Raw genomic sequence first — 27,442 nt, 5'->3', positions numbered from 1 at the left:
TCACCCATTTTTTTCTGTCTGTGAAAAGACTTGTAAAAAATTATTCTATCTTTTAAGCTTTAGGTATTAGAATGCCTAATAATATAAAGTACTGGTACACTAATGTAGTGATAAACTTGATAAATGTCCCATAAGTGCAGGGCTGTGACATTATATTGAATGATAAGACGTTTTCATAAAGAGGCATTACAGGAAATGTGATTATAGCTTCTTCCTCTTCTTCTTCTTCTTCATCCTCCACTTTCATGATATCCGAAAAGAGGAACCACTCTTTTGTAAGTGCGATAGCTTGAAGACATACTGCATGACTTTTGTCACATATCTTGTCTTAGGGGTCCTAAACGGTAAGATGGCTCTTTATTTTCACTGAATTAAACCAAGAAAGCAAGTCTTAAACTTCCTGTAGCCGATGTCCTTCCAATATAGCAATTACAGAATGTATTTAACTATTTAATGGATCATGTTGTAAAAGTAAATGCGGTTTCAGGAAGTGAACTTTTTCTTTTTGGTAACCTTAATACGAATGAGAAGAAGGGACTTAGGGAGTGCAAAAGTTGAGTTGAAATTAAGTCTAAGTAGTATGAAGATTTGATAAGACAAGAAAAAAGAAAGCCTATTTTACCTTTAGAGTGTCCTGGTTTATTTATGATGTTAAAAGTTTGGCGTGGTTAGTTTTGAGAAATCAAATCGTTTACCTGTAGAAAGGTTATGGATTTAACAGTACAACCCAAATCACAGTTCGGTACATACTTGACATACTTTTTTGTTTTTGTTAATGGTTCAGTACAGAGTGAGTACAATAAAAATAAAGTGCACCAGATGTAGCTGCATCATATGTTTGTGTCATATCTGTTACTCTTAAAATCTGGACCTAATTTTTAACTCATTCACTGTCAGTTGTTTTGAGGAACATCCCACAGAGTATTTTTTTCTATTATGTATGTTTATGCTGAATCTATCGAATAAAAGAAGAAACTCTCTTTATCCGGCGGGGGGCCCTGCCCTGGGCTTGGTGGGCCGCTGGGGGTCCCGTGGCGTGCCGGTTAGGGGGCTGCAGCTGTGGCTCGTGGGCCAGATGGGCGGACGGGGGTGGAGGTGGGCGTGCGGCTGGATGTGATAGGGCGCGCTCGGGTGGGGGGTCCCGGTGCCGAGATTGGCGATGGGGCGGCGTAGGGTCGGTCGCCAACGGGCTTACACTCACAAGAGATTCACACGATTACTGGGTTCTAGATCACAAAGCTGATTTGTGTACACTCTACCCCTTTCAGTCACTTAGCTTATAGACTCCCCCGTCCCCTTCTTTCCCTGGTCAACAGGCCCCCCAAATGGTGTCAGCTGAAAATACATCTAGCTGACGATAGCACCAACATATTAGTAGTTAGTGTAGACGTTCACTGTATTTCTCGTTGTAGTTTGTGTTTCTTTTCTTTCTTCTCTTGTGTTTCTTTTCTTCTGTTCCCCCGTAACCCCTTCCTGTTCGCTACTTTGTCATAATAAACGAGGTATGTTGAATGCTCACAATGGGAGTATGTCAGACTCTCAATGTGAAACATTAAAACTGTTCAGACCATCCGGACACTTAGACTTTCATTCTCCGTGTCAAACAGCTGAACAGGACATGTTTAAAAAAAAAAGGAAAAAAAAAAAAAAAACTCTCCTTCTTTCACTTAAAAAACATTTCAGTCTATCTATTTGTATTCTATCAAGTTAAAATTAGGTGTACAGTGGTACCTCGACATACAAAGTTAATTAGTTCCAGGACCTTGTTTGTAAGTCGAAATGGTTGTATGTCGAGCAGGATTTTCTCATAAAAATACATTATAATTCCATTAATGCGCTCCACAGCCCAAACATTTACACTGAATCCTCAATAAATACTGCTGGTACTATTGCAAATAGCAATTACGCATAGCAAAACAAATAAATTATGAATAAAAATCGGAATAATAATAGTAATGATAATAACAATACCTGTAATAATGTAAAGTATCAGGTTCTAATACGGCGGATGTGTTTTGCATGGTGTACCTGAACGCACCGCGTGGCAGGATAAGAGAGTTTTTACTTTCACTTTTGATGTTCTGTTCTCGGCGTCAGCTGCGGCGGAAAGTTGGCGTGTTGTGTTGCACATGTTCTGAAATAGATTATTAAAAACCTGATGAAGCTGGTGATTTCTTTGGCGATGTTACAATAATGATCATTGTGACCTTAATTTATAAAGACTGGTGAACGGATGTGGGAGCGTTAACTTTTTCCTTTTTTTTTCACCACCTGCACTAACATTCTTGGAACCCATATTGATTTCTCTCACAAGAAAATCCGCCGTGCGTCCGTTGTGCGGGATGTAGAAACAAATGGCGAGTCACATTTTACGTCGTATATCGTAAAAGATCGTGTGTCGAAGCGGTCGTACGTATGTCGAGGTACCACTGTATTTTGTCAAAATGCAGTCATTTCCCCACTAAACCTCTCATGTGGACTTTATTTTTTTTTTTACTTGCAGGTCATGCAGCCCAATAACACTTGTGTCTCTGGAGATGGCACCTCATGTCCAGCCCCTAATTCTCCCATAGGTCTTGCTGTGGGCCTAACGCTCTTTTTTGTGATGCTGGTTGCGATTGCCGTTACAATCGTGGTCAAATTCTGGAAGAAAAAATGGAATCTGCCTCTGTTAAGTCAAAGGAAAAGCCAAAAGGAGGCCGACGAGGCTACACCGCAGTGGGACCACGAGTACACTAGCATGGTCCGAACACAATCAACCGAGAATAACCCTATCTATGAAAACTTGAAAGGCCAGAAAAGCATCGCCAACCCTCAGAGCAGGTGCGCAATTCTTTTCTGACACAATTCTGTACATTCAAAGTGTGACACGTAAAAGTGAAAGATTGCCCCGAAATCAACCGAACGGAAACAGATGACAAAACAATGAATGCGATGTGATTTCCCCATTTGACTAACTTCTGTTTTAGAGAAAAAGCCTCCTCTGGACGTAATGTGATTTTAGCTTTAGTCAAAGCAGCTGATGACTCACTGCTGAAGCTTTATGAGCACAACTAGCGGAAGGGAAATCCTTACAAGTCATCAAATGTGCTTACATCGAAGTACTGATTCGGCTGGTTTTAATCAAGCAAAGTACACAATCTGAAATTAGCGTATCCAACCAAATTACGTAGTTTTGGAGTCATTGTGTTTGTTGAGGTTTTCAAACGTTAGAAATCTGATTTGTTTTGGACCTATTTGAGTTTCAATTTTTTTTGTCCACTCATTTTAAACTACACAATTATAGAGAGATAAAAACAGGAGACAAAGAGGAACAAGTTAAACTGCACAAGTTAGGCGACAAGAGAAAATGAAACAGACTGAAAATAACAAAGCCTAAAATACACAAGATCAGTCAACAAAAAAACGAAAATAGATATCATTACTGAGAATGGGGAAGTGACCCACAATTCTTAAACCCCCCCCCCCCCAAATAAAAAAAGTACAAATATTTTCGTGGGTACCGTAATTTACAGACTACAACCCCTAGCAAAAAGTATGGAATCACCAGTCTCGGACAAGCACTCACTCAGACATTTTATCATGTAGAACAAGCTCAGATAAAAAGCTTGAAAAAATAATGAATTCATTCAAAAGTGCAACTATTTAGCACTCAGAAACACTAAAAGAAATGAATAAAAAACATTGTGGTGGTCAGTAAATGTTACTTTTATAGTGCAGGGAAATACAGTGGCGCAAATAAGTATTTAGTCAACCATCAATTGTGCAAGTTCTCCTACTTGAAAAGATTAGAGAAGCCTGTATTTGTCAACATGGGAAAACCTCAACCACGAGAGACAGAATGTGGAAAAAAAACAGAAAATCACATTGTTTGATTTTTAAAGAATTTATTTGCAAATCATGGTAGAAAATAAGTATTTGGTCAATACCAAAAGTTCATCTCAATACTTTGTTATGTACCCTTTGTTGGCAATAATGGAGGCCAAACGTTTTCCGTAACTCTTTACTCTTCGGTTGGTGTAAAGAAATCAACTGTGGGAGCAATTATTAGAAAATGGAAGACCACCGATAGTCTCCCTCGATCTGGGGCTCCGTGCAGGATCTTACCCTGTGGTGTCAAAATGATAACAAGAATGGTGAGCAAAAATCCCAGAACCACACGGGGGGACCTAGTGAATGACCTACAGAGAGCTGGGACCACAGTAACAAAGGCTACGATCAGTAACACAATGCGCCGCCAGGGAATCAAATCCTGCACTGCCAGACGTGTCCCCCTGCGGAAGCCATTACACGTCTAGGCCTGTCTATGGTTCGCTAGAGAGCATTTGAATGATCCAGAAGAGGACTGGGAGAATGTGTTATGGTCAGATGAAACCAAAATAGAACTTTTTGGTAGAAACACAGGTTCTCGTGTTTGGAGGAGAAGGAATACTGAATTGCATCTGAAGAACATCATACCCACTGTGAAGCATGGGGGTGTAAACATCATGCTTTGGGGCTGTTTTTCTGCAAACGGATCAGGACGACTGATCTGTGTAAAGGAAAGAATGAATGGGGCCATGTATCGAGAGATTTTGAGTGAAAATCTCCTTCCATCAGCAAGGGCATTGAAGATGAGACGTGGTTGGGTCTTTCAGCATGACAATGATCCCAAACACACAGCCTGGGCAACAAAGGAGTGGCTTTGTAAGAAGCATTTGAAGGTCCTGGAGTGGCCTAGCCAGTCTCCAGATCTCAACCCCATAGAAAATCTTTGGAGGGAGTTGAAAGTCAGTGTTGCCCAACGACAGCCCCAAAACATCACTGCTCTAGAGGAGATCTGAATGGAGGAATGGGGCAAAATACCAGCAACAGTGTGTGAAAAGCTTGTGAAGAGTAACAGAAAACGTTTGGCCTCCTTTTTTGCCAACAAAGGGTACATAACTAAGTATTGAGATGAACTTTTGGTATTGACCAAATACTTATTTTCCACCATGATTTGCAAATAAATTCTTTAAAAATCAAACAATATGATTTTCTGTTTTTTTTTTTCCACATGCTGTCTCTCATGGTTGAGGTTTATCCATGTTGACAATTACAGGCCTCTCTAATATTTTCAAGTGGGAGAACTTGCACAATTAGTGGTTGACTAAATACTTATTTGCCCCACTGTATACATCGAATCACTCCATTCTGAGGAAAAAAATATGGAATCATGAGAAACGAACAAAGAAATAAAAATCAAAACACATCTCTAGTAATTAGCACCACCTCTGGCTTTTATGACAGCTTGCAGTCACTGAGGCATGGACTTGATGAGTATTCGTCATCAATTTGGTGCCAACTGTCTTTGATTGCAGTTGCCAGATCATCCTTGCAGGTCGGAGCCTTGCTGTGAACCATTTTTTTCCCTTCAATTTCCACCAAAGGTTTTCAATAGGGTTGAGATCTGGGCTATTTGCAGGCCATGACATTTACTGAATGAGTCTTTCTCCAAGGAATGCTTTAACAGTTTTAGCTTAGTGGCATGATGCATTGTCATCTTGGAAAATGACATATTTTAAATTGAAGGGATAAGAAAGATGTCTAAAATTTCAATGTAAACTTGTGCATTTATTGAAGATTTAACCACAGCCATCTCCCCAGTGCCTTTGCCTGACATGCAGCCCCATATCATCAAGGACTGAGGGAATTTTGATGTTTTCTTCAGGCAGTCATCTTTGTAAGTCTCACTGGAACAGCACCAAACAAAAGTTCCGGTATCATCACCTTGTCAAGAGTCAAGAATCTGCATTGGACAACATGTAAAGAGTCAAGAATCTGCATTGGACAAGGTTATGATGCTGGAACTTTTGTTTGGTGCTGTTCCAGTGAGATTTACAAAGATGACTGCCTGAAAAAAACATCAAAATTCCCTCAGTCCTTGATAATATGGGGCTGCATGTCAGGCAAAGGCACTGGGGATATGGCTGTGGTTAAATCTATGATAAATGCGCAAGTTTACATTATGGCAAATAGCCCAGACCTCAACTCTTTTGAAAACCTGTGGTGGAAATTGGAAAAAATGGTCCACAGCAAGGCTCTGACCTGCAAGGATGATTTGGCAACTGCAATCAAAGACAGTTGGCACCAAATTGATGAAGAATACTCATCAAGTCCTTGCCTCAGAGACTGCAAGCTGTCAAGTGCAGCTTATTTGTTGATTTATTTGGTTTATTAGGTAACACTTTATTTAACAGTTGCATTATTAGACTGTCATAAGACTGTCATAATTTTGACATGACATTATCATGGGCATTACTGAATACTTAGGACAGATGTGATTAAGCGTCAACGGGCAAATTATGTCACTTACTCCCACACACCCCATTCTTGGTTCACTTCCTACCTGTCCGACAGCACACAGTTTGTCAAATCCCTCCCTGTCTCCACTGGTGCACCCCAGGGTTCCGTCCTGGGGCAGGTCCTCTTCATTATTTATATTCTCCCCCTCAGTTCCATCTTCCGCAAACATAACATTCACTTCCACCGCTACGCAGATGACTCTCAGCTCTACATTTCCTTAAAACCAACCTCTTTCCTTCCACCCTCCTCCCTCACCCACTGTTGAGAAGATATTAACTCTTGGTTGTCCTCCAACTTCCTCCTCCTCAATAGCTCAAAATCAGAAGTCCTCCTTGTATGTATCGACACCACGCTCTCTAACGATAATAAGTTCTCCATTACCATCAACAACGTGCTGATCTGTCCCCCCACTCAGGTTGAGAGTCTGGGTGTCATCCTCGACAGCATGCTCTCCTTCACAATATTTCTCGCCTCCTCCCTTCTCTCACCCGCCATACCACTTCCACTCTTGTTTGTAGTCTAGTCACTACCCGGCTCAGTTATTGTAACTCACTGCTCTTCAGTCTCCCAAATAAGTCCCTCCAGAAACTGCAGCTCCTCCAAAACTCAGCAGCACGCCTCATTCCTCGGACCCCCACCACACACCACATAACCCCCATCCTCCGTCAACTTCACTGGCTCCCAGTAAAACTAAGAATCAATTACAAGATCCTTGTCATTACCTTTAAAGCACTCCTTGGCCTAGCACCTCCCTACCTACGCAATCTCCTCTGTATTAACTTTCCCCCCCATTCACTTCGCACCTCCTCTATCCTTCACCTTTCAGTCCCCCGTGTCTGTCTCGCCACCTTCGTTTCCAGAGCTTTTACTCACTTTGCCGCCCAGCTTTGGAACTCCCTACCCCTAGTCTTCGCAATATATCTATCCTCTCACTTTTCAAATCCAGATACAAAACACACCTGTTCACACTTTCTTACCCATGATCCTTATCTCGATTTTATCCTGACCTCTTAAACTTTTTACTTACTTTTATCCTGCTTTTAATATAATTTTATGATTGATTTGTTATTCCTGTTGAGCTATTGTGTTCCCATCATTCTTGTAAAGTGTCTTTGCGTGTCTTGAAAAACGCTCCAGAAAAAAAATGCATTATTATTATTATTATTATTATTATTATTTAGGTCCAGCTCGGATCGTTTACATCCATTCAAAAGTGAGATCATTTGCCGGATGACACTAAATGACATCTGTCATAAGAATTCATTAATGCTTATGACAGTTTCATGTCATAATTATGATTATCAAATGACAGTCTTATGACACCACTGTCAAATATCATAACTAGCAATTAATGAAACAACTGGAACAGTAACTGAAGAAATAGCACAGAAAATGAATTTTCATTATTATTTACATCTGTAGTGCTGCAATTCATGCTAAGAGGCATGTTAGACGACAACAGCATTGACAGCAGGTGGCAGCAGAGATTGACTCTCTCCTCCAAGGGAGCAAAGATGGCCAGATGAAGCTTCTTGAAGCAATAAAGCTTTGCAGCCAATTGGTTCAAAGCTTCATGGTGGTTCATTTGATCTTATGACAGTCTTATGACGCCGCAGTCAAATAAAGTGTTACCGGTTAATACATTTTAGTGTAAATATACCATAATATAGTGAGAACAGCTGTGGCTTATCCAGTTTGGCTTATCTATGAAGAAACGTCATTTTGTGTTAAATTTGGTAGGTGGCAGCTTATAGTTAGGTGCGCCTTATAGTCGGAAAATTACAGTACATGTAATTTTGCGTGGGCATCAAATAGTTTTTAAGCAATGCAGCATTCATTTTTTATCCCAGGTCACAGTCCAGGTATTTGACAGTTGAGTATGGTGCTTCGGTTTTGCTAACATTTAATTACCCCCCGCCCCCCCCCCCCCCCAAAAAAAAGAAAGAAAAAAGCTAACTTAGCAAATGTTAACAACTAAAAACATATCAATGTTGTAAACTGGCAGCCCCTCCCAGTTTAAATGGATTGGACGTCTATCGCAATCAAACACACTGAAACATAACCCCTTATGTACATTGATCCATGTCGCCGTCACTTGTTGTTTCTTCACAGGCCGCCTTGTGTCTCTGCTGATGATGTGTACTTACAGTGCGATGCCCCCGATGACGCAATCTACAGTAACGATCCTGCGTGTAACCTCGCCATTCTCCCTGAACCCCAAGATGATGTCTATATTGTCCCAGATGCATAGGTTCACAATATGATTGTTTTTGTTTCTTAGAATTTTGACATCAAGTCCACAAAAATGGCTAAACAAACAGCTGACATTTAGAACTCTATGAACTTAATATAGTGGTCAACTGTTGGAATTGTAGGTGTATTGTAGTAAACAAAAAATCAACTACCAGACCAATTCACAAAATTGTTTTATGAATAATTATTTTTGTCATAATTGTAAACCCTTTGGACTCCTATGTATTTCAATAAAATTAATTAATTAATTAAATAAACCTTCATAAAATAAACAATTGTACATGGAAAAAAAATATGGGGAGAATATTAACTCAAATCGTTAGTTGTTTATGTCAAACATTCACTACCTCCTTGAATCAAATAAAAAATAAATTATAAAAATAAATAAATAAAACAACAAACACCACAATAAATTCATTTTAATAGTAAATAATAAAAAAGCAAAAATGAAATTATTAAAAATAAGAAACAATCATTTACTGTCAGTCCCTCCCAGTTCTGAAGGAGCAAAAGAGTCAAATTATTGTAAATACGTAAATTATGTTACACTTTTTCAAGTTTGATTATTATTACTGTTTTTTCCTCTTCAAAAGTTTCAATTGATCTTGCCATTTGAGAGGAGATTTTTTTTTTATTAACCCATCCCCGATATATTCTTCTTGTTGGGAGGCACTGTATGTTTACATTTATATAACATACATTAAACAAATGTAAAGTAACCAACAACCGTTTTGTAAAGTTTCATTTTGTAAATTTCACTTGACTTGTTAGAGATTCTAACATTTGAAATGAATGCATTGTAATGAGAAGAACATACTGTATACTGTATTTTCTTGGGGGAAAAAAACATAATTTAGTTTTTTTTTTTTATATATATATATATACAAAACAAGTTATTGTTTTGATTTACTGTAAATCAGTCAGTTTAAATGTGCTATCACTGAACTTTGCAAGGAAGAAAAAAAAAAATTACCAAAAACTCTTATTTATTATTATAACTATTCATGTCATGTATATGTTCCTCACCTCGGCCAAGGATACCGTTAAAGCCGGGTAATTAATATGAGATACCGTGACGCAATCAATAAGCTGATGTTTCATGCAGATACACCCTGACCTTCATAAACTACTGAACTAATTTGTTGTCTCCTTGTCATAATTCCCTCTTTGGTTCTGAAATGTCCTTGTTGATACTGTAAGTTCAAGTGCAACAGGTCAGTATGGATGAATAACAATTACAATATTTTTCAGAATATTAGTCGTACTTTTTTTTCATAATTTGGCTGTTTCTGTGATTTATACTCAGCTGTGACTTATACACAGTATACAGTGGTATGAAAAAGTATCTGAACCTTTTGGAATTTCTCACATTTCTGCGTCAAATCACCATCAAACATGATCTGATCTTTGTCAAAATCACACAGATGAAAATACAGTGTCTGCTTTAACTAAAACCACCCAAACATTTTTAGGTTTTCATATTTTAATGAGGATAGCATGCAACAATGACAGAAGGGGAAAATATAAGTAAGTGAACCCTCTACGTAAGGAGACTTACAGAGCAATTGAAACCAATATTTACCAAACATTTTAAGTCAGGTGTGTGCCTGTTAGGTTTTGTGTTTGGTTTCTCCTTGTGTGACTTGTCCTGTGATTACCCATTGCTCTCACCTGTGTGTGTTTTCCCAGTGTATTCTGCAATCTGCATCCACCTGTGTTACCCAGCTGTTCCTTGTCTCGTTATCCCTTGTCTGCTTGTGTGTATATATGCTCCCATTTTCTGTTCACTCCTTGCTGCGTCATTGTCAATGTCTATGTCTATGTCCGTCTCTGCCAAACTTCAAGTCCGTTCCAAGCCCTCGTGTACCAGTCCCTCTGATTTAAGTAAGTTTTGTTTTAATCTTGCCCTTTGATCCCCAGTGGTTTTGTTTGTACTTTGTGTTTTTGTTAGTTATAATTAAAACGTTTTTTGAGTTCATTGCCTTCTGCCTCCTGCCTTGCATTTTGTTTCCTGCGTTTGGGTCCACACACACCTGCCTGCCCAGCATTCCCTGACAGAATGACGCAGCCAATTGTGGACCCAGCGGGAAAGATCCGGCACCGGCGTGCACGCCAACGTTCATCCGCCCGTTCCCCTGATTATGTTCTGCCTCGCCACGTTTTTTTAGATTCCGATTTTTCTGATTTTGAAGAGTATCACAATTCATATGATTTTCTTTCTGACACCGACTCCGACCCAGATTTTGATTCCATGCCCTATTCTTCACCCTCTCAGTTTTTGTCACGCCTTAGTCATCCCACGTCCCCTTCCCAGCCTTTTTCTCTGGACCCTTACCTGGGTTCCCGTTTGGCCATCTACACTGGACCTCCGCGTGGTGGCCAGCGGGGGCGCCCAGGTAAGGGCCGTAGTTCCTACTACCCTCCTTCGATTTCACCACGTAATGTGCCACCCAGTCTGCCACAGAACATCGTCCGGAAGCCTCGGCGTGCTCGTCCACGCCGACGGCATGAACCCGCGCCGGCTCCCCGCAGTCCGCTGCCCGCGCCGGCTCCCCGCAGTCCGCTGCCCGCGCCGGCTCCCCGCAGTCAAGTTCCTCCCGCGCCGGCTCCCCGCAGTCAAGTTCCTCCCGCGCCGGCTCCCCGCAGTCAAGTGGCTCCCGCGCCGACTCCCCGCAGTCGAGTGGCTCCCGCGCCGACTCCCCGCAGTCGAGTGGCTCCCGCGCCGACTCCCCGCAGTCGAGTGGCTCCCGCGCCGACTCCCCGCAGTCGAGTGGCTCCCGCGCCGACTCCCCGCAGTCGAGTGGCTCCCGCGCCGACTCCCCGCAGTCGAGTGGCTCCCGCGCCCACTCCCCGCAGTCGAGTGGCTCCCGCGCCGACTCCCCGCAGTCGAGTGGCTCCCGCGCCGACTCCCCGCAGTCGAGTGGCTCCCGCGCCGACTCCCCGCAGTCGAGTGGCTCCCGCGCCGACTCCCCGCAGTCGAGTGGCTCCCGCGCCGACTCCCCGCAGTCGAGTGGCTCCCGCGCCGACTCCCCGCAGTCGAGTGGCTCCCGCGCCGACTCCCCGCAGTCGAGTGGCTCCCGCGCCGACTCTCCGCAGTCGAGTGGCTCCCGCGCCGACTCTCCGCAGTCGAGTGGCTCCCGCGCCGACTCTCCGCAGTCAAGTGGCTCCCGCGCCGACTCTCCGCAGTCAAGTGGCTCCCGCGCCGACTCTCCGCAGTCAAGTGGCTCCCGCGCCGACTCTCCGCAGTCTTGTTCTCCCGCCAGCAGTCTCCTGCGACTCCGCTGCTGTTCCGCCAGCAGTCTCCTGCGACTCCGCTGCTGTTCCGCCAGCAGTCTCCTGCGACTCCGCTGCTGTTCCGCCAGCAGTCTCCTGCGACTCCGCTGCTGTTCCGCCAGCAGTCTCCTGCGACTCCGCTGCTGTTCCGCCAGCAGTCTCCTGCGACTCCGCTGCTGTTCCGCCAGCAGCCTCCTGCGACTCCGCTGCTGTTCCGCCAGCAGCCTCCTGCGACTCCGCTGCTGTTCCGCCAGCAGCCTCCTGCGACGCCGCTGCTGTTCCGCCAGCAGCCTCCTGCGACGCCGCTGCTGTTCCGCCAGCAGCCTCCTGCGACGCCGCTGCTGTTCCGCCAGCAGCCTCCTGCGACGCCGCTGCTGTTCCGCCAGCAGCCTCCTGCGACGCCGCTGCTGCTCCGCCAGCAGCCTCCTGCGACTCCGCTGCTGCTCCGCCAGCAGTCTCCTGCGACTCCGCTGCTGCTCCGCCAGCAGTCTCCTGCGACTCCGCTGCTGCTCCGCCAGCAGTCTCCTGCGACTCCGCTGCTGCTCCGCCAGCAGACGACTCCGCTGCTGTCCCGCCAGCAGACGACTCCGCTGCTGTCCCGCCAGCAGACGACACCGCTGCTGTCCCGCCAGCAGACGACACCGCTGCTGTCCCGCCAGCAGACGACACCGCTGCTGTCCCGCCAGCAGACGACACCGCTGCTGTCCCGCCAGCAGACGACACCGCTGCTGTCCCGCCAGCAGACGACACCGCTGCTGTCCCGCCAGCAGACGACACCGCTGCTGTCCCGCCAGCAGACGACACCGCTGCTGTCCCGCCAGCAGACGACACCGCTGCTGTCCCGCCAGCAGACGACACCGCTGCTGTCCCGCCAGCAGACGACGACGACGACTCCGACTCCGACTCAGACTCCGTTCCTGGTCCGCACGACGACTCCGACTCCGACTCTGTTCCTGGTCCGCACGACGACTCCGACTCCGACTCTGTTCCTGGTCCGCACGACGACTCCGACTCCGACTCTGTTCCTGGTCCGCACGACGACTCCGACTCCGACTCTGTTCCTGGTCCGCACGACGACTCCGACTCCGTTCCTGGTCCGCACGACGACTCCGACTCCGTTCCTGGTCCGCACGACGACTCCGACTCCGTTCCTGGTCCGCACGACGACTCCGACTCCGTTCCTGGGCCGCACGACGACTCCGACTCCGTTCCTGGGCCGCACGACGACTCCGACTCTGTTCCTGACCCTCGCCCCGATGATGCTGCTCCCCGTTTCCTGCCAAGACGTGGCGGTATGGACAACCGAGCACTACCTCGTCGGGGACGCCCGCCTGATCTGCCTGTGCGGTCGCCCAATGTCTGGCGCCCCGGGCGCCCTCCCGATCGGCCCACGTCTGGCGTCCTGGACGCCCGCCTGACTGGCCGTGACGGGCTGGTGTTGCTCCCTCCTCCGAGCAACCTTCTGACTTTTTGTTTCCTCGGGACGTCTGGGATCCGTCCCTTGAGGGGGGGGTACTGTTAGGTTTTGTGTTTGGTTTCTCCTTGTGTGACTTGTCCTGTGATTACCCATTGCTCTCACCTGTGTGTGTTTTCCCAGTGTATTCTGCAATCTGCATCCACCTGTGTTACCCAGCTGTTCCTTGTCTCGTTATCCCTTGTCTGCTTGTGTGTATATATGCTCCCATTTTCTGTTCACTCCTTGCTGCGTCATTGTCAATGTCTATGTCTATGTCCGTCTCTGCCAAACTTCAAGTCCGTTCCAAGCCCTCGTGTACCAGTCCCTCTGATTTAAGTAAGTTTTGTTTTAATCTTGCCCTTTGATCCCCAGTGGTTTTGTTTGTACTTTGTGTTTTTGTTAGTTATAATTAAAACGTTTTTTGAGTTCATTGCCTTCTGCCTCCTGCCTTGCATTTTGTTTCCTGCGTTTGGGTCCACACACACCTGCCTGCCCAGCATTCCCTGACAGTGCCCAATCACTGATGAGTGGGTTGAAAGCTGCCCTGCCCACTATAAAAAAAAGCACCTGGTAAGAAATGTCTTGATGAGAAGCATTGCCTGATGTGCATCATGGCTCGGTCAAAAGAGCTGTCTGAAGACCTGCGATCAAGGGTTGTTGATTTGTATAAAGCTGGGAAAGGATACAAAACCATCTTTAAAAGTCTGGATGTTCATCAATAGACAGTCCATTTGTAGAAGTTGTCTACAAATGGAGAGAGTTTGGCACTCCCAAGGAGTAGCCGTCCACCAAAGATGACGCCAAGAGTTCAGCGCAGAATACTCGGAGAGGTAAACAAAAGAACAGTGTCTGCTAAAGACTTACAGAAATCACTGGCACAGTCCAATATATCTGTGCACACATTAACTATATGTAAAACTATAGCCAAGAAATATGTTCATGGGAGGACTCCATGGAGGAAGCCACTGCTGTCTAAAAAAAAACAACATTGTTGCTCGTTTAATGTTCGACACTCCACAGAAGTTTTGGCAAAATATTTTGTGGACTGATGAAACCAAAGTTGAATTGTTTAAGAGTAACACACAACGTTATGTGTGGAGGAAAAAAAAGGAACAGCTCACCAACATCAATACCTCATCCCCACCGTGAAGCATGGTGGAGGGAGCTTCATGATTTGGGGCTGTTTTGTTGCCTCAGGGCCTGGACAACTTGCAATCATTAATGGAAGAATGAATTCAAAAGGTTTGCAGGAAAACCTAAGCCGTCTGTCAGACAGTTTAATCTAAAAAGAGGATGGATGCTGCAACAATACAATGATCAAAAACACAGAAGTAAATCTGAATGGTTTCAGAGGAACAAAATACATGTCTGGAGCGGCCAAGTCAAAGTCCAGACTTGAACCCCGTTGAGATGCTGTGGCATGACCTAAAAACAGCGATTCATGCCAAACATCCCAGAAATCTGACTGAACTATAGCAGTTTTGTAGAGAAGAATGCGCCAAGATTAGTCCTGATCGATGTGCCAGACTGATGTACAGCTACAGGAACAGTCTGGTATAAGTTATTGCTGCCAAGGGGGGCACAAAATGTAAAATGTGATGGTTCACTTACTTATTTTTCCCCCTTCTGTCATTGTTTGCATACTATCCTCGTTAAAATATGAAAACCTATAAATGGTGGTTTTAGTTAAAGCAGACACTGTTTTTCATCCGTGTGATTTTGACAAAGATCAGATCAGCTCACATTTGATGGTGATTTTATGCAAAAATGTGAGAAATTCCAAAAGGTTCAAATACTTTTTCATACCACTGTACAGTATAATGTCATATGTAATTTCACAAGTTCTTAAATTTCTTTTTTCACACTGACCAACATGATCAGTGATGACATTTTTGGACATGAGGGCAAAGATAGAATACCCATTGTACCAAAAATGGTGATGCTTTGAATTTGGCTAATTTGGTTGAAGTCTGCTTTCAGAGTACTCTTCTAGTTGGCTTTTTTTCCCTTCAATATTACGCACCAGAAAAAAATGAAATTCAGTGTTTTAATTTTATTAAACCAGGTTCTTTCTGCTAAGATGCAAATGATAAACCTTTCCTTTCAACATATTGCACTCAGCCTTTTCTTTAGTCTGTCATTATTATGACTTGCATTTCAATATGAAATATCTGTTCTTGTTTAAAAAAAAAAAAAATATATATATATGTATATGCTAGTCCTTCTCAAAAAAATTAGCATATTGTAATAAAGTTCATTATTTTCTGTAATGTACTGATAAACATTAGACTTTCATATATTTTGGATTCATTACATACGACAGAAGTAGTTCAAGCCTTTTATTGTTTTAATATTGATGATTTTGGCAAAAAAGTCAAGAAAAAACAAAAATCCCTATCTCAAAAAATTTGCATATCATCAAAAGGTACTCTAAAGAAGCTACTAACCTAATCATCTGAATCAACAAATTAACTCAAAACCCCTGCGAAAGATTCCTGAGACTTTTAAAAACTCCCAGGCTGGTTCATTACTCAAAACCGCAATCATGGGAAAGACTGCCGACCTCACTGCTGTCCAAAAGGCCATCATTTACACCCTCAAGCAAAAGGCTAAGACACAGAAAGAAATTTCTGAGCAAGTAGGCTGTTCCTAGAGTGCTGTATCAAGGCACCTCAGTGGGACGTCTGTGGGAAGAAAAAAGTGTGGCAGGAAACGCTGCACAACCAGAAGAGGTGACCGCACCATGAGAAAGATTGCTGAGAAGGGCCGATTCTAGACCTCGGGGGACGTGCAGAAACAGTGGACTGAGTCTGGAGTAGAAACATCCAGAGCCACCGTGCGCAGGTGTGTGCTGCAAATGGGCTACAGGTGCCGCATTCCCCAGCTCAAGCCACTTTTGAACCTGAAACAGCAGCAGAAGCGCCTGACCTGGGCTACAGAGAAGTAGCACTGGACTGTTGCTCAGTGGTCCAAAGTACTTTTTTCAGATGAAAGCAAATTTTGCATGTCATTCGAAAATCAAGGTGCCAGAGTTTGGAGGAAGACTGGGGAGAAGCAAATGCGAAAATGCCTGAAATCCGGTGTCAAGTACCCACAGTCAGTGATGGTCTGGGGTGCCATGTCGGCTGCTGGTGTTGGTTTACTGTGTTTTATCAAGGGCAGGGTCAATGCAGCTAGCTATCAGGAGATTTTGGAGCACTACATGCTTCCATCTGCTGAAAAGCTTTATAAAGATGAAGATTTCATTTTTCAGCACGACCTGGCACCTGCTCACAGTGCCAAAACCACTGGTAAATGGTTTACTGACCATGGCATTACTGTGCTCTCCTGACCTGAACCCCATAGAGAATCTGTGGGATTTTTGTGAAGAGGAAGTTGAGAGACACCAGACCCAACACAGTGGATTAGCTTAAGGCTGCTATCGAAGCATCCTGGGCCTCCATAACACCTCAGCAATGCCACAGGCCTCCATGGATTGCCTCCATGCCACGCAGCATTGAAGCAGTCATTTCTGCAAAAGGATTTCCGACCAAGTATTGAGTGCATAGCTGATATAATTAATTGAAGGTTGACTTTTTTTTGTATTAAAAAACACTTTTTTGTATTGGTCGCATGAAAAATCCTATTTTTTTGAGATAGGGATTTTTGGTTTTTCTTGACTTTTTTGCCAAAATCATCAATATTAAAACAATTAAAGGCTTGAACTACTTCAGTTGTGTGTAATGAATCTAAAATACAGTATATGAAAGTCTAATGTTTATCAGTACATTAAAGAAAATAATGAACTTTATCACAATATGCTATTTTTTTTAGAAGGACTAGGTACAGTATCATTTTTTCACTCCAATAGTGCGACAAATACTCCAGTACCAATTACATTTCTTCTTCATGATGCATCGTTTTTTTACTGGCGCAACTTATACTCCGTAGCGATTTATAGTCCGAAAAATGTGGTACAGTGAATATAATGTATAATAATGTAACAGTACTTCAACTTCAATGAAGTTTATGTAAATAAATATGTGTCCATTGTTTTCAATGGCAGCCAGTGTGTTAAGAGGTGGATAGTCAAGCAAAACGCTGCTTGGGAAACACTGGCAAAATGCTGTCACAACAGTCATAGTCCCCTTGGCTGCTAATGATGGTGGTAGAATGAACCACAGATGCTTTAAAAATGCTTAAACATTTTTTTTACGTTTACCACACAATAAATGTTGGCCTTTTTCTTAGTTTAGAAGTTCAAACTAATAATACACATACACAGTCTTCCTACTTTTGGACCGGCTTTAATGTTATTTCATAAATTAACATTGGTAGCCACTGACCGTGATACACGTTCAATAAATTTGGACTAGGAGGGCTGACAGTTACCCTTCCAATCCAAATGGATTGAACATCTATCGCCGTTAATAGCACTGAAACAATCATTCAATGCCAGCTACCCCAATTAATCTTTTGGTGACAATGGCAGTCAATGAGTTACAACCGTTAGGGCAATAAATAAACTTTCAATAAATAAAACATATAACCAAATAATTAGCAAATCGTCTTTTTTGTTGTGCGCCTTAGGCGCAATGACATTTGGTGACTATCAGGTCACTAAAAGGCGTCAGTTTCAACTTGCCCCTCCCATCGTTGTACATGATAACCATGGGTTCATAGGCGGCCGGGACGCAGCAAGGCCGAGGCGAGCCGCCCTTTAGGATTTGATACAGGCGAGACTTAACCTGCGTGTGCATGCTAGCAGGCTTGTAGTTGTGAGGGCAGGCGCCATCGCACAGGTGCATGGTGTACTCCGTCGGAGCCACGATCCAGTCGGTCCAGCCGATATCTTTGAAAGACACGTTGACGGATTTGCGGCAGCACCAGCCTTGCTCATTGCACTCGTCCTCTCTGTTGGAGCGAGGCAGTCTTCGAATTGCTCCAGGTTGAATTAAGTCTAATTCCAGTGATATGTTTGGTCGGCCTTCCCCCACGGTCGTCTGAACATCCACGACTAGTGACGAGTCATCTGTTCTTATCCACTTTGTTGCCTTTGAGGTGATGTCCATTGTCACATTTTGAAGGGGTGACACATCATGATGGTCTGTGTGAGTCCATTTGGTGAAGTTTACTGCCTTCACGACTTGAACTTCAATCCTTTGCCTCGCCTCAGACTGTGTTGGTTGCATTGGAATCTGCCTGGAAACCTTTAGTTCAGCTCTGGTCGGAATGGCTCCTCCTTGGATGTTTGGGTTCTTCTGGAAAACTGCTCGGTACCATTGCATGTGTTGACCAGGCGGCAACAGAGGTTGACATGCTTTAAGTGGTCCCACAAATGGAAGAAAAAGCAGAGGAAAATGTAAAAAAATAAAATAAAATAACAAGGATCCTGGAATAATTTGACTACATCAGTTTTTTTCCGAGCTCTAAACCAGTGGTTCTTAACTTTACTAAAGGTATCGAACCCCACAAATTTAACATGTGCATTCACCGAACTCTTCGGAATCAGATGATAAAGCATTTTTCCTAATTCTAAACCTATTATACCGTAGCTAAACTCGCAAGCTAATAAACTGTAAAAGCAAATTCCTGTTCGAATTTCTTCTCAATTTGACAGCATGTTTTTAAACAGACTAAAATTTGATGATTAATGTTTTCATCTTTACAGATATAGAGATGCCTGAAGCACGCATTTGGCTCATCATTGGCCTGCAGTCATTACATCACCACACGTAGCCAAGACTGGCCTAATGTGCATATTTTTCATTCAAATTTGGAGGAATAAAACTCATATTATTAAACCGTAAGCCTGTTTAGTTGCACTGATGTAAATCAAATTATATCAAATTTAATGAAACATCCTGTATTTAATTAGTGTACAAAGTGATTGACAATTTTTTTTTCACAAAATCAATATGTTCAGAGAAAAATAATACAAATAATTTTGCCTTCTGTTGTTGCTTTTTCAATAGAAAATGAAATGAAACTTTTATTTTCAGTTTCATTTCAAACTGTTCCTATTTTTGTTTTCATGTCTTCACTCTACTGTCGCATCTTTGGGTCACATACTGTTTTCATAGTGTAAAATGTGAAGCCAATGTTTTTTTGTTGTTTTTTAATGCCAGCACAGTCAACACTGCCCAAAGGTCTGATGTATTTCCTCCAACTAAGTGCGGGTCAACCTTCCACTGAGCAAACCAGTTTCTTCTTCAATCACATAAAGGACAAGCCGTTGAAAGAAATGGAATAAAGCCTGTAAATTGGGGGCAAACCAGTCCAAAACCTGGTCTAAAACGCCATTTTGCCTAGATTTGGAAAAACAGGGCGCTGCGTGTTTTAACCTTCACGAAACCCTTAGAATTACTCACCGAACCCAGGTGAAGGACCACTGCTCTAAACATATCTTACAAATGTCACAAAAAGTATTTATTACCTCCACTGACAGGTGAAACCAATGGAACTCGGAACCAGAGGTTGCGCTAGACTTTTTCGTTGTCTGTCATTTTGACTGACAGGGTCATAAAAATCCGGTCATAATCTATTTTCACCCATCACTTAAATTTTTAAAATGTTAATAATGACATAATCAATAGTATTTAGTTTTCATTCATCTTTAATTAATATTCTGTCCGAACAAGCTTAACAGAGAATCCACACCGCGCCATCACACATCAAGCAGCTGTGCGTTATTAGCGGCTAGCTTGCATTGAACACGGCTTTTTAGGAAGGGTCGGACTTGACAAGTCATTTAAAAAAAAAAAAAAAAAAAAAGGGGGTTTAAGGATAACCCTGAGAATGATCGGTTTTCTCTCTGCTCCATATAAGCAATATTCCAACATTGCTTACACGGCCGAGAGTCGGGGCAAACTGCTCGTATGTGTGTGTGACATGCACGAACAGTGCGTGCATGCTATCGATCCATATACTTTGAATATAAACCTTTACAGGGATTATTTATGCCTGTTATTTGTGTCCTCTTTTTAATAAGCAAAATATGATATCCCTGGAATGACGGATGACAGCCAGCATGTGTGATTGTATGGTCATTTGTTTTGATGCTTCTGCGCATGCGGGTCGTCTTGCTCAGCGCATGTCGGACTGCGCATGCATAATACTTGAATGGTCTCAATGGACAAAGGCAGTCTGAACGGGCACGCCAAAAAACCAGATATGACAAAAAATCGGATTCGTGCATTAAGACCTGTAGTATGAACGTAGCCATAGGCTTGTTGCTGTTAAAAAGAGGACACAAATAACAGGCATATATAATCCCCGTTTAGGCTTATATTCAAAGTATATGGATCGATAGCATGCACGCACTGTTCGTGCATGTCACACACACACACGAGCAGTTTGCCCCGACTCTCGGCCGTGTAAGCAATGTTGAAATATTGCTTATATGGAGCAGAGAGAAAACCCTTCCTAAAAAGCCGTGTTCAAGGCAAGCTAGGCGCTAATAACGCACAGCTGCATCGCTACCGTAGCTACCGTACCGTCTCTCGCTTTTTGATGGCGTAATTGCTGCATTAAATCCGATTTGCGGGATTGGACAGTACAGACCGCTGCGACTGTCTGGAAAAATGTGGCCCAGATCGGATTTAGACCACAAACGAAAGTGACCCAGATCGGATTTGAAATGGTCCCGTTCTATGCGACTTGTCACGTTCAGACAGTCAAGTTAATGCCTCACTCGAGTAGGAAAAACACGAAAAAATCGGATTCGTGCATTAAGACCTGTTGTATGAACGTAGCCTTAGTTCGGACGCTCAGTTGCCTTGACATTTTTACGGGTAAGGCCAACGACGTCATGCATCAAGAGAGACAATAGCTAATTAATATGCTCACTGGCCACCCTGTGGTCTGGGGTGTGAATTGCAACCTGTCAAAATGACGGATGGACTTCAGTTTTTTCCGTCACCGTTTTAAAAAACCGGTCAACGACGGAAAATATTCGGTTAACGCGACCCCTGCTCGGAACTTACATATTCCGTTCTGTATCTGTTTATTTGTTTCTGTTCAAGATAACTCAAGAATGAATAAAGGGATTAATATCAAACTTGCAAGATAAGTTTGTAATGTTAAATGTGTGAGGAAGAGGAAGAGCAAGGGTCAAGGAGGTCAGAAAAGGACATTTGCGATAACGGATAACCCTATTTAACTCAAATTTGGAGGGTAGGTGTTATGTTGAGGAGAGAAAGAGTAATGAAAGTTTGTACTTCTCTAGTATTGAAATAAAAAATGGAAAAGAAAAATTTTAAATATTTTTTAAAAAACATTTTTAAAGTATATTGTGCTGTCAAATTTATCGCGTTAACAGTCGGTAATTAATTTTTGTAATTAATCACATTTAAATATTTGACGCATTTAATGCATGGACGGAATTATACGCTTGTGCACTGCCTCAAACATATTTAATGACGCCGATTTTGCATATTGAGCGCTAAAACGGCTGTGAAATGCAAGTGGACACAGGCATTCATTGGAGTACGCCTTTTATTGGCATAGGCTTTGGCAACTAGTTCACAACAAACATATCTATTGTGGCGAGCGAAGTGGGGAAGCAAGATAGGATATGATGTTTTACTTAATACCCTGTGTTGAACACAACACAGAGAACATATACTGCACATATACCCTGTATGTACGCATCCTACCCACCACGCGTCACAACTGGCGCCCAAACATTTTTCCTGGATCCTCAGTCAAGTAAGGGATCCGTCTATTTTCTGGATCCAATGGTCCCACCGCGTCTGCAATAATGGTTTCGGATCTGTCTATTTTTTTCATTCGTCGGTCCCACAGCGGCTTTTCGGATCAGTCTATTTTGTGGAATCGACGGCCTGATCGCGGCTGCAATATTGCCATGGGATCGGTCTAATTCCTGGATCTTTGAGTGAGTAAAAAACGCAGATTTGGATTACTATTGCTATCTTTTTTGTTGACTATTCTTCGTGGGAGCAAATCATGCCAAATAATCAAAGCACTATGGCACGCTACAGTCACTACAGTGACTCTGACATGGACCTTACAACAACGTTGGAGTTCGTCAGGGAACGCGTGTTTGCGTACTGCTGAGCTCCCGAGTGAAGAGTGGTCAAGGTGGAAATATTATTTTTTTGTGAATAAATGTGCATAGGTGGAAGCTTCTCCCCTTTTTGATTCTTTTATACACGTATCCTACCTACCACGTGTTACAATGTACAAGACATGGATTACAAAAGGTGTGCTCTTTGGCCTGTACTGTATGTAAAGCACACGACAGCTCTGGATGCTAACAATCTACATAATTATATTGGGATGAGTTTGAAAACACAATATGCTTACCTTGAATATCTGCTAATAAAACCGGAGTACCCAACAGCATACACTCTCGCTCCCAACCGGAGTTCCCAACAGCATACGCTCTCTCGCTCTGTTGTCATTGAGACTTTTGCCCAACTTTTGTCCTGCACGCATTTTTCCCTGAAGCTCGTCTTGTGAACGACTGGCAGTGCTGTCCTGCTCCTCAATTTTCAGATCTGGTTTAAATAGGATGGGTAGAACCGACGACATGTTGGGAAAGCTAACGAGTGACACGCTGGAATTTCGGCAACGGGCCCGGTGACGTCACGCACTGCGACGTAACAAGAATGGCGACCTATCACTTAAAATAATTTTACAAACTTTATTAAAAACATTAAGAGGGGTTTTAATATCAAAATATTGTAACTCATACTAACATTTATCTTTAGGAATTACTTGTCTTAAAAATAGAGGATCCCTTTAAGAGGGGTTTTAATATAAAATTACTATAACTTGGACTAACATTTATCTTTTAAGAACTACAAGTCTTTCTCTCCGTGGATCCCTTTAACAAAAAGAATGTTAATAATGTTAATGCCATCTTGTGGATTTATTGTTATAATAAACAAATACAGTACTTATGTACAGTATGTTGAATGTATATGTCTGTCTTGTGTCTTATCTTTCCATTCCTACAATAATTTACAGAAAAATATGGCATATTTGAGAGATGGTTTGAATTATGATTAATTACGATTAATTAATTTTTAAGCTGTGATTAACTCGATTAAAAATTTTAATAGTTTCACAGCCCTGAAAGTATCAAATATCCTCATATATTTTTAAAACCTTTTACAGTTTTTCTCAATTGCTTTGGTACGTTTCTCAGATCAGAATTGAAATTCTCAAAACTACTTGTTCAATCCTCACAACATCGTATCACTTGTGCACATCAAAAAAGCAGTTTCTCATTTATTTGAGCAAGTTGCAGATGTTTTTGTGCATCCATGCAAATGATTTTGTACAATTCTCTGCTGTTTTTCTACATTATCAGTTGAATGTGTCATGACGGTCAAAATGGATGATAAGTCTCTGTTGACTAGTCTAACCATCCACAACATCTAGTCATTAGTTCTTTGCATAAGTCTTTACATGCAAAATGGATGAACATGTCAGAATATGTCAACATGTGTGTCCTTATTTCTAAGCATTTTCGTTGCTTACTTTACGAAACTTATTTTAACCTGCACAAATTAGTGATAGTTTGGGAGAATGTAGGTTTCCACCAATCCAACATAATCAGGGATTGGTTTGCAACCCACAACAGAATGGTAATTGAGTTCTTCCCAACATACTCCCCACTCTTCATTTCCAAAGAGTTTTTCTCCACATGGAGATGGCATTAGTACCCCAATAGCAGGCGACGGCGTGCCGGATCCGGCCTCAGCTCGCCAAATCCGCATAGCAATCGCTTAACGTCAGTGCGCCAGATGCAGCCCGGATCAACACTATGACAGTTTTGCCCCAATTGTCGCCTTGATTGCACAAATGGGTTAACCTGGGACCAGGTGCCTCTGAGCATCGTCAGCAGCTTACTTAAACCGGTCCTTGGCCTCACATCATGGCCAGATCAACAATTCACCTACAGGTAATGTGACTTTCAGCTAACAAAGAATCTTGTAATCTTGATGCTGAGCTCATTTTTGTGTTTTCATCCACTAGATCCTGTACAGCTTGTCTGGCAAAACGCCTGCCCGCCCGTTCACCTGTTCTATCACTAAACTGCCCACCGGATTCTTTGGACACGATCTAGCATTCCCTCTCATCGTCAATGAATTGGGTCCCCCGTTACCCCAGCACCTTAACAAATACAATATGTCGTTTACAGTCTAAAAATGGGTAATCTTTAATGTTCAGTTGCTTGTTCGAACTAGAAACTCCAATTGCTGGAGAAATTACTCTGGGTCTTTGCTGTGTGCAGCTCTTAGCCCCGCCCAGGTATGTTTTGGGACATTTAGGGAACAATATAATGTCACTTCCTGTTGATTTGTGGACATTTGGGGGGGCGTGTCTTGGTCATATCAGGTCTTTTGGGGGGGCGTGTCCAGGTCATATCAGGTATTGGGGGGGGGGGGTCCTAGTCCTATCAGGTCATTTGGGGGCCTTTCCTGGTCATATCAGGTCATTTGGGGGGGCGTGTCCTGGTCATCAGATCATTAGGGGACATTTAGGGGGCGTGTCCTAGTCGTATCTGGTCATTTCCTGTTCATTTGGGGACATTTGTTTTTTGCCATTGAAAATGAATGGGTAATTTGGACGTCCATTGCCGTCAATGGCATCAACTTACAATTGCGTCATTGGAATCCAAGTACATTGGCATCAATAGAATGAACAAAGATGGCACAGAACATGAATGGGAAATTTGGACGTCAGTGGCATCAACATCTATGTGCGTCAATGGAATCCAAGTACATTGGCATCAATCGAATTGACATACATGGCCGTCAATGGTCCCTGTCTAAATTGGCCCAATGCAATGTTAATGCCATTGGAAATCAGTGGGAAATTTGGACGTCCATGGCCGTCAATGGCATGGACTTCCATATGCGTCAATGGAATCCGGGACATTTGGGTGACACGTCCTATTGATATCTGGTCATTTCCTAGTGTTTTGCGGACATTTTTTTTTTTTTTTTGCCATTGAAAATGAATGGGAAATTTGGACGTCCATGGCCGTCAATGGCATCGACATCAATATGTGTCAATGGAACCCAAGCACATTGTTGTCATCATTGCTTTTAATAAACAAATTTAATTTACATTATAAACACATTACAGTATGTTACATTGAACAAAATGGACTCTGAATTTAATACTCAAAACTATTTTGATACAAATCTGGCCCAGACTGGGTAAAATGTGTGCCATATCCAGGCCATACATTAATGTCGTGTCTGCTACTATGGACCAGTTCTGGCCCAAAACTGGTTGCTGATCCAGCAAGTGACTCCTCATTGAGTTTGGGCTATTGTTCAAAAAGACACTGATGACTCCTCTGGATGCCATGAATGCAGCATGCAGTGATATCACAGCAGATGCCTTCTAAGGCATTCAAGAAGATTCTTCCCACGCTGTATAGCAAGAGAGGACATCTGTTGTGACATGGATAAAAATTTGTGGTCCAACAGGGACGTGTGTAGAAAGAATGGGGAAAAAAGCCCGACAGCACTCAAAGTTTAGTTGAGCCGATTAGCTTATGTTCACATTTCTAATTTTGCTTTCATGTTTTTTTTCCCTATGTTATACTCAGTCCTGTCTTTTGCTTTCTGTATTGCAATGATTTGGTCTGTCAAGATATTGTAAAAACAGTTAAAGTGTAAAATGAATCTTGTCCTGTTTTTTGCAATCAATCTCCCACAAAGGTGTAACTTACAATTTTCATCAAAACTTACGTACACCATCTTCAGCATCAGAGCCTTCCACCAGACAGAGTAACTGTTCAATTGAGAGCATGACTAAGCAATTTGACTGTCTTGTCTGTACACAATGAAGCAAGCACTTGTCATTCTGACAGCACTGACATGTTCATTGACACAGAAATATAATTTTGAGCGATAGGCTAAGTATTTTGCACACAAAAAATGGCTTTTTCAGGTATTCCACTTTGTTTTGCTGATTTGTTGAGAGGATTGAAGAAGTAGTTTTGAGAATTTCAATTCTGATCTGATAAACGTATCAAAGCAATTGAGAAAAACTGTAAAAGAATAAAAAGGTAAATACTCTCAGATTTCTCGAGTTCAAGTAATCATTGAAAATATCTGCTTTGGCTTAACTCTTAGACATCCAATCATGTCTTCTGCTGTGAATTAAATTTTGTACAGCCCTTTTAGTTCAAAGATAACACTGACTTGCTATTTAGAATGGTTATAATTCCCATAATTCCCTTATGTTGTCTTGCTGAAGAGAAAGAAAACGCCAACACATGATGGCACTGCAGCTATTAAAAAAAAAAAAAATTAAAGATGTTATGTATTTTTTAAAAAAATGTTTTTACTAATTAATTTGTAGTTTTCATTATTATTTTTTAAACAGCAACCAATTAGTTCAAATAGTCACACTGAATAAATAACACTTAAGCACAGTGGAATAGTGTTGAATGCAAAGGGTGAAAAGTGTTGTTCATTTTAATGGTTAAATTCCCATGATAAGATTTCATGAATGAAACATTCCTTTCTACTCCCACTCACACGTTCCTTTCACTCAGGTGTGTTAGTCATAAGATCCTACACGCCGCTCACCTGTAGCTGGGTAAAGCACCATCGACTTAGTGGCTCTCACGAAATTTCCTCTCAGCTCCCTCACTTTTTCCCGGTACAGCCGAGACATCTTCCTCAACTCTTGTTCGGACACCTTTCGGGTAATTTCGGGCTCTTTGTCCATGCCAAGTGAGTTCAGGATTCCCATCTTGAGCGCCTCCACTAGCTGGAGTCTGTAAGTGTCCACGTCAAGTGTCAGCTCCTGGGCTTGTCGAGGCCTACACTCCCCTGAGCTGGAAATGGAGAGCAGGATTAATGAGCATGAGAGAAGTGTGCATGATCTGAACATGCTGGGTTTGGTCTGGGAACGCTGCTCTTGCCTGGATCAGCGCTGTCTATGCTGTTAATGAAATTCTTGGCATGCTTTCATTTATAGAGCGTTTCTGTCGTCACGCCCCCTGCTCCGTCAGGTGAGCTTTAATGTGCTTAGTCAATGTTACATGCTGTTTTTCCACTACACTAATGAGTTTGGCAAGGAAGTGTGAAACCAGTAAGACAATTATCCTGTAAACTAAAGAGGTAGTGATTCCTCTCCAAATAAAAATGGGAAAATGCA

General features: G+C 42.6%; 1 protein-coding gene and 1 long non-coding RNA gene across 2 annotated transcripts; one reads left to right on the top strand and one right to left on the bottom strand.

Annotated features, from left to right (window-relative positions):
* The first annotated feature begins 252 nt into the window (after nt 1-252).
* LOC130929396 (uncharacterized) lies at nt 253-10,390 on the top strand. The gene is made up of 3 exons (XR_009066883.1): nt 253-344; nt 2,504-2,823; nt 8,437-10,390. It is a non-coding gene; the product is annotated as an uncharacterized LOC130929396 (long non-coding RNA).
* A 7,203-nt stretch (nt 10,391-17,593) lies between these two features.
* On the bottom strand, nt 17,594-27,192 carry LOC130930107 (inhibin beta C chain). The gene is made up of 2 exons (XM_057857837.1): nt 26,869-27,192; nt 17,594-18,605 (listed from the first exon to the last, which is right to left on the bottom strand). The coding sequence occupies exons 1-2, from the start codon at nt 27,173-27,175 to the stop codon at nt 17,872-17,874; spliced, it is 1,041 nt and encodes a 346-aa protein (XP_057713820.1). The 5' UTR covers nt 27,176-27,192; the 3' UTR covers nt 17,594-17,871.
* Between the last annotated feature and the right edge of the window lie 250 nt (nt 27,193-27,442).

This window comes from Corythoichthys intestinalis, chromosome 14, assembly GCF_030265065.1.
Source record: "Corythoichthys intestinalis isolate RoL2023-P3 chromosome 14, ASM3026506v1, whole genome shotgun sequence".
Lineage (NCBI taxonomy): Eukaryota > Metazoa > Chordata > Actinopteri > Syngnathiformes > Syngnathidae > Corythoichthys > Corythoichthys intestinalis.
The sequence above is the reverse complement of the archived record's forward strand: the minus strand, read 5'-3'. Positions and strand labels throughout refer to the sequence as shown.

What these genes read in the sequence shown, in the direction of transcription:
- LOC130930107 (XM_057857837.1), bottom strand. Translation starts at nt 27,175, where the DNA reads ATGTTCAGATCATGCACACTTCTCTCATGCTCATTAATCCTGCTCTCC. An exon ending in GGTGCTTTACCCAGCTACAG is followed by an intron (nt 18,606 to 26,868) that starts GTGAGCGGCGTG and finishes GACCACTTAAAG; the next exon opens with CATGTCAACCTCTGTTGCCG.